We start from the raw sequence: 7,652 nt of genomic DNA on the forward strand, positions 1-7,652 counted from the left end.
TTATTTATAATATTAAAAAAAATATAAATTTAATCAATTATACATAATATTAAATAACAATACATAATATAATCTAAAAGTTAAATTCAACCATATTAGTTGCTTCCAATTTATACACAATTTTTACAATATGATTAATCAGAAAAACTATTCTCTACATCATAAATCATAAAAAATCTTAAATCTAATACAATACTAAAATTCTCTACATCATAAATCATAAAAAATCTTAAATCTAATACAATACTAAAAAATTTAGTATTCATATTGTTAATAATAAAATGAAACATGAATTTGAACAAATTCAAAACTAAATATTAATAATATTATAATGAAAATTCAAAACCAATTACTGAACAATTCCTGAACTGTAAGAGCTTTTCATTATTCCTCCAAACACATTGTCCACCACTGAAGATATCATTCCAACAGTAGTTTTTTATACCAATGAGCAGAGGCTTTAGGATACCTTTTCAGCCCATCTTTATAGTCGATATAATGAAAACCAAATCGACATTCATAACCTAAAGACCATTCAAAGTTATCCATGAGCGACCATGCATAGAATCCTCGGATATCTGAACCTTCCCTGCATTATCACGAACAATATTATCAGCTTTAATTATCTAATAGCCCTTGAGAAGGACAATGTAATATCAATTGAGCATCTCAAATTTCATAATTTTCTCCTTTAGGGTAATTGAATGAACCGCAATATCTGAGAATAGGGTTATTGGATGAACTGCAATATATCTGAGAAGAGTGCTTCACAAGTACCTTATAGCCTCTAGTATGTACCATAGATGTTCAGAGCAAAAGTTTATACGCCCTGTATCATTTAGTGCTTCATCGAGCGATGTGGTTGACTCGTCCACAATGGGGTCATTCACTCCTATTTAAATAAGTAAAATCAGATTTGAACATTTATTTGATATTTTTGAATTTAGGTTTTTGTTATTTATAATTTGTATAAAAATAATTTTTTTGGGTGATAATTATATGGGAGAAAATCTAATTGACCGTTTTCAATAAACTAGTTTGGAATACTAATTAATGTGATTCATCTTCTCTTAAAAATAAATCACATTAATTGATTCAAAATTATCCATAAAATTTTCTCCCGTAAAATTATAACAAAATATTTCTTTTCAAATTTATTAGATACTTATCTATTAAAATATTGATAAAATGAAAACTTGGGCTGTGCTTTTCTTACCATTTTCTGTTATAAAGATGGGCGGATTGTTATACTGATGTTTTATATAAATCAGCAAATCCTTTATCCCCGGTGCATACACATAAAGAAAATCCGATGCCTCCACAAATTTTATAAAAAAAAATGCAGTGAAAAGTTCAGATGTCAAATTTAACCAGTAAAATAAATTCCATAACCTGTTCTCAAATTTAAACTTAAATATTGATTTTCAGATTTTGGGTTATGATTAGCATACCTTGAGTCCTATCAACACCCCATTCCGCTCACCTGTAAGAGCACACTAATTATACTTTATTGGTTAACTGAATTTCCTCAATATATATTAATATCAATATCAATATTTTTTTCATGAAATTGAACTATATTAATACTAATAGTTTTATTTCTATCTTAAAGATAAACTACATACTAATAGTTTTATTTCTATCTTAAAGATGAACTACACTAAATAGCTCGAAAAATCTACCAAAATACATGCAAAATCAGATTTTTAATATTTAGTTTTTAAACCTTTTAAAAATTAAGAGACTAATGCAGTGGTAAACATCCAATATATACTTACAAACACAACGTGCCCCACAGTCCCGATTCCAGCAGGACATCTTACTGGTTGGTTCCGGGCAATTTATCGCGTACTGACTTGTATAATAATTCACTCCGATGAAGTCAAAGGTTCCTTTTAACTGTTGAGATTGTTGCTCAGTAAATTTTGGCAAACGATTCCCAATTCTCTCTTTCATTGTAGTGGGGTAATTGCCTGAAATTATTGGATCCATAAACCTGCCATACAGAAACTACTGGTTTGATTACAACAGAGTATTGTAACCCTGTTAATAGTGGAAAAGTTTAGAATTTGTTTTTATAAAAATATTTAAATTTGTAATATATAGCTTAAATATTTTTACAAATATAAGATTTGATGGATTGATATTTGATAATTCTTTGATTGATAGATATTTGACAATTCAAGCCAGAATAACAATGTGAAAAATTTAAAAATATAAACACAATAATACCATCCCAACGTGAAATCAATAACTCTCTGAGCTGCGTTTTGATCATCCAAAGATGCTGAATACGGATAGGTCCCGTTGCACACTAATGTAATCCCAATAGAACCCTTTTGCTCAACCTGCAAGGATTTCAAAACTTTCTCCTTGTTAATAATCCAAAATTATTTTCATTTCATAAACTTTTCTCTTCCGGTTACTAACCTAGTTCATCTTATTTTCGTTAAAGTGCAAGAAAGTGAACGAAACAGCCGAACAAGGTAAATTTAGAATAAATTGCATGAAAGGGAACGAAACAGTAGAACCAGGGAAATATAGAATCTATAATGAGCTGTTTTTTTTACATAGTGGGAAAATCTATCATAACTTAGTTGTCAAACTAGCAGTGAGGACAACTATTTTTTTGTTGCTAACCACTAATGTAACCATCTCTGGCTGCTAACGGTGAATGCAGGCTGACTCACCACTCTTATTCAATGAAAACTAAGCCACTTGGAATAACTTGCTGGTGGTTCAAGGGGCAGATTTTCACTCCTGCTGCCTTTGGGTCTTGGGTGATTAACCCATTTCCTTAGGTTCTAGGAAGATGAGCTCTTAGCCAAGCAAAAACAGTTTTAGGGCATACTCCAGGCCCTTTTTTTAGTTTGAATTATTTTATTTTATTTTAAATCTAAAAAGGGTTTTTGAGTAAATGGTTTTTGACTGCATATTTAGATTCAATATGCTGGAAAATTTTTGGAGTACTAGAATTGTGGAAAATTCACAACTCAAACTTGTGATTCTAACAAATCCCTACTAGATTCTAGGCAAATTACACCAACAATTATACTGAAAAAACCTAAAAAACTTATAATAGATAGACTACTAGATAAAACTAGAGGCTAGGAGATGAGTCACAGGCATGCAATAGTATCAAAATATAAGATAATGTCAAAGTACCTTGATTCCCAGGGCTGTCTGTTAAGAAAGTGAAGATGATAGAGTTTAAGCTTCTGTGATCCATATCAAGTTAAGAAAGATTCTTCGGCGAAAATCACATGGAATATCATTTGTCGAGGCTTTTCGAACCAACTAGTGTGGTTCATCTTCAGGACAAGTTGGTTTTAGCTATATTTTAATTGTTCTAAGTTTTGAAGATTTCTAGTTAATATTTTCTTGTTAAATTTGAGCATTCTTATTTCTATTGGGATTCCCATAATATTGAGGGATCTTACAGACATGGGTGAAGTCAAATAATTGAACTTGCCTATGTCAGAATTTTTGAATATTTTAAAATTCTGCAATTGAATTGTTTAGAAATCTGAAAATACTAAATTTTTTTATAGATACCAAAACTTCTGAGATAAAAAAAAAGAAAAAGAAAAAAGAGTAAAAAAAAGAGAGAAAAAATGAAAAGTAAAGGAAAAAAGCTTAAGGCTATATTCAAAGCAAGTCCTGTGAAGTGTGAACGACTGTGAAACCACTTCCACTTCTAATTCCAATGTTCTTAATCCAAGTTCCAATATCCAGATGGAAGGACAGTGTATTCAGAGCCAAATTGAAATGGTCAGACTTTAAGGTCCGCGTGATCAGTCATGAGAACTACTAGTAGCCTCAATTTCTTTTAGAATGCATTCGTTTGCAGAAGAGCTTCACCTGATATTTAGTCCTATATGCTTCCACAGCAGCTGCATGTGCAAGAAGAATGTGATGTGCCACTGTGTATATTTCAGTTGCAATGGGATTATCAAAACTACTGTGGCCAGGGGCATGAAGTCCGCGATCATATCCAAAGTAACAAACGAGATAAGGTTCATTAAAAGTGATCCACTGTTTAACCCTATCACCAAATAATCGGAAGCATGTCTCTGCATAGGCAGTATAATCAGTCCTGCATCAATATATCACGACAACACAAAAATGATTTAATCAATGGTCAATACAGCAACAACTTTCTAATCCAAAATATTGCAGAAATACAAATTAGCATACACCATGCATGGACTCAGAAATCCTCCATAGTCATCCTCAAGACACTGGGGAGCATCCCAATGGAACAAAGTGACAGAAACTTGGATTCCTGCAAACTACTCACAATCAGCATTGTTCAAAAGAAGAGACAAGCAGAACACAAGACAGGCAATATCGATCATTAAGTGATAACATTGGGTACATCATACAACCATTCTCCAGGAGTTCATTTATGAGGTTATTGTAATAGGCTACTCCTTCCTCATTGATCTCCCCTTTTCCCTCTGCAACAATTTGTAGACATTAGGTCAATGACAATATAAACTCTAGACTCAACTTTGAGAAATAACAACATTTGGGTATTAATCTACTTCTTTGCAGCTTACTTGGAAACATTCGAGACCATGAGATTGAGAATCTGTAGACATCCACTCCCATATCTTTTATAAGTTTAACATCTTCCTGCAGGTTAGATCGCTTAGTCCAAGTGACTGGTGAGTAGAAATTAGAATCCCTTTGAGTAGCTCGTGCAAACTCTTACACAGTGGAAACTCTGGTATAATATTATATGTAACTACAACATCATTCGAAATTATATTTGATCCAAAATTTCAGTTAGGAGTTACCTTATAACGATGGTACTGGTCCACAGCTACATCACCGTTGCTCCCATCAACAATTTTGCCTGGATTGCAAAACCATACTAATCATTCAGTGATAAGATTCTATACAAATTTACTTCTAAGAGAGAAGCAGCTAAGAAGTGGAGATGTGTCTATGTCTCACTATGTAACCCACAGTAGTAAATATTCATCTTTATGACTTTGAGTTAATTGACTGGTAATCATACTAATGTAGTTTAGAGTTAAACTCTTTAATAATAAAATTTTATGTCTGTAAATATCATCATGAAGAAGCCATCATTGAAGAAGAAACATATCTCTCTGTCTGAAACTTTATACTGGTATTTATAATTTGGAATTTATTAATTAATATAAGTCTGCAAGACCAAAAATTCTTTCAACAACGGTTTAACTAAATTTACAGAGTTAGCTCACATCTTACTTTCCTAGTTGAAACATGTTTATACTAATTTTAAATTGTGATTGAAAAGCATGCTACATAAAAAGTATTTTGATATAAATAGCATATTCTCTGCATCCAACAAACATAAAACAATGTATATACAAATCTACAATGTATGTACAAATCTACATGTACAGTGAACACAAGCTCAGGCTATAGGAGCAACAATCTGACTTGACGCTGAGCATATTATTGCACCTGGTGTCTGGCAAAATGAGTCCCAGATGCTTAGACCTCTTCCACCTTCTTTTGCAGCTCCTTCACACTGCATCAATACATATACCAAAGATATTATAGGTTCTTTTGTTGGCTAGGTTTATGGAGACTTGAACCTCCAATTTCATTGTTTACATAATACTTCATAATTACAACTATTATCAATTAAGCTATACCATGTAAGACACATTACAGATTTATTTGAAATAGATAGATTTTAACATTTATTTCGTCGGATGTTCACACTATGCATATAGACTACAGTGGTTTACCGTGAGAATTTTCGAGTTGATTCAGAGAGCGAGAGATATGTGCCAGTACCTGATAAGCAGAAGTCGCTACCCCAAACATGAATGCCGGAGGAAAATTGCTCCTCCTTAGTCCCCTATGATCGTTCACTTCACTGTGACTCTCCATGTTCAACTTTGATGTATTCAGAACTACAATCCACTGTACTTATGACCTGAACCTGAACGCACACCTGAGGCCTCGGCTTAACAAATTCTTGATTACTCTGTCTTACCTTTGAAAGCGAACAAACTAAAAGGTTTGAAAAATAATTTTGGTGGACCAAACATGTGCGCCCCATATGCAGTCAACCCAGCACATACAGCACGTTATCTAAGCAGCCAATCTCGTGTCTTTCTACACGTGTTGGCAATCCCATAAAAAGATTCTGTTAATTTTATATTTTAAAATTGGAATCATTCGTTCGTCGTACCCACAGACAGAAAAATTTCATATCCCAAATTTGGTGTTTGATTCATCGTTTTTTATTATTATTATTATTATTATTATTATTATTATTATTTTTTTAATTTTTTTTTTTTCTTTCGAAGGTGGCAAAATCTATCAAACTCAGGTGTCAAACCAACAGTGAGGACAACCATCTCTGGCTGCTATCCGCGAATGTCGGTTTGACTCATCACCGTTATCAAGGAAAACCACGCCACCTGTAATAACCCGCTGGTGGTCCGTAAGGGAGCAGGCTTTCACTCCTGCCAGATGCCTCTGGGTCTTGGGCCGTTAACCTGTTTCCTTACGTCCGAGGAAGACGAGCTCTTAGCCAAGCAGAAGCAGTTTTACGGCATACTCCAGCCGTTTATTATTATTATTATTAACCTTTTCATGAATTTTTTTAAAACTATTAATATTTATAATATTATATAATTAATATTTATCAAACCTTTCATTACTTCAACAAACCCAAATATAATCAATTTTAAATATTAACTCTTATAATATTACTTTAACAAATCTAATATAATCAATTTCAAAATCATATTTTATAATTAATGTTATCAAACTTTTTCAAATTTTAATAAATTGAATTTAATCATTTTGATGATTTTAATAAATCTATTCCAAAGATCATAAATGTATTCTAGATTTAAAGATAGTTTAAACTCTATCTTTTATTCTCTTTAAGTAGGTTATCTAAATTTAAATTATTTACATGTTTCAACTCAACCAAATTTATCACCATACAATATGATAGGAGATATAACCATGTCCCATTATATATATAAAAAAACTAGTTAAGTAGTAAGGTGTTTCCTCTGGGAAGAAAGAACTCCCTAGAGTGCCACTCTGCATCTTTGGGCACCTTTTGATCAATTGTTAGACTATTGAAATATGTTCACCCATTAGATTCCACCATTGGCTCTTACTTGAATTATCAATTGCCTGAACTGTCAACTGCCTGAACTAGATGAACTATGAGTTGATTCCTTTATTTCCAATGTTTGGCTTGCTTCCCGTGAAAAGGAGAGACATCTTAACTAACAGAAGCCTGAAAAGGCATGAGGAAATCAAGAAGTTGAGGTTAATGATCATCCTTGTCAAGGTTGGGGCGTCAGTGGACCAGACAATCTCCATGCTCTCCGACTACATGGACTACATGGAGCCTGTTGATTGCTTCGTCGATAGTAGCAATGAGTAGTACGAAAACAAAGAGCGACAAGCATTTGCATTCCTATGAAGTCATCCATGAAAATGCTAACCGAACAATTACAAAACTCATCAAAGATCCCAAATTATTGTAGCAGAGACAATTACTATTGAAGGGCAAGCATTTTGTTTTTGGTATGTTTAACTTCGCTTCGATCTCGAGATCAAAATCCCTTACAAACCCCTCCACCCTCAAAAAGTTCAATGCTAAACAATGTCATTCT

The 7,652-nt window shown here is 32.8% G+C and overlaps 1 protein-coding gene across 1 annotated transcript; it reads right to left on the reverse strand.

Annotated features, from left to right (window-relative positions):
- Nucleotides 1-354: 354 nt before the first annotated feature.
- On the reverse strand, nt 355-5,985 carry LOC149151464 (beta-glucosidase 13-like). Its single transcript, XM_089440164.1, has 13 exons — nt 5,800-5,985; nt 5,461-5,527; nt 4,803-4,861; nt 4,563-4,638; nt 4,389-4,460; nt 4,198-4,285; nt 3,862-4,096; nt 2,233-2,348; nt 1,779-1,996; nt 1,452-1,483; nt 1,217-1,316; nt 778-892; nt 355-589 (listed from the first exon to the last, which is right to left on the reverse strand). Exons 1-13 carry the CDS (start codon nt 5,893-5,895, stop codon nt 421-423), a joined length of 1,443 nt encoding a protein of 480 aa, XP_089296290.1. The 5' UTR covers nt 5,896-5,985; the 3' UTR covers nt 355-420.
- Nucleotides 5,986-7,652: the final 1,667 nt, after the last annotated feature.

This window comes from Pinus tabuliformis, chromosome 9 (genome assembly GCF_031772625.1).
Source record: "Pinus tabuliformis cultivar Carrire ecotype Pingquan chromosome 9, CPIR1, whole genome shotgun sequence".
NCBI classification, from domain to species: Eukaryota; Viridiplantae; Streptophyta; class Pinopsida; order Pinales; family Pinaceae; genus Pinus; species Pinus tabuliformis.

Bases quoted from the DNA above. Each gene is read 5' to 3' on its own strand.
- LOC149151464 (XM_089440164.1), bottom strand. From the start codon at position 5,895: ATGGAGAGTCACAGTGAAGTGAACGATCATAGGGGACTAAGGAGGAGC. The intron at 4,286-4,388 runs GTTGTATGATGT...AGTAGTTTGCAG, and splicing joins AAATGAACTCCTGGAGAATG to GAATCCAAGTTTCTGTCACT. The intron at 590-777 runs GTACTTGTGAAG...GTGATAATGCAG, and splicing joins TACATACTAGAGGCTATAAG to GGAAGGTTCAGATATCCGAG.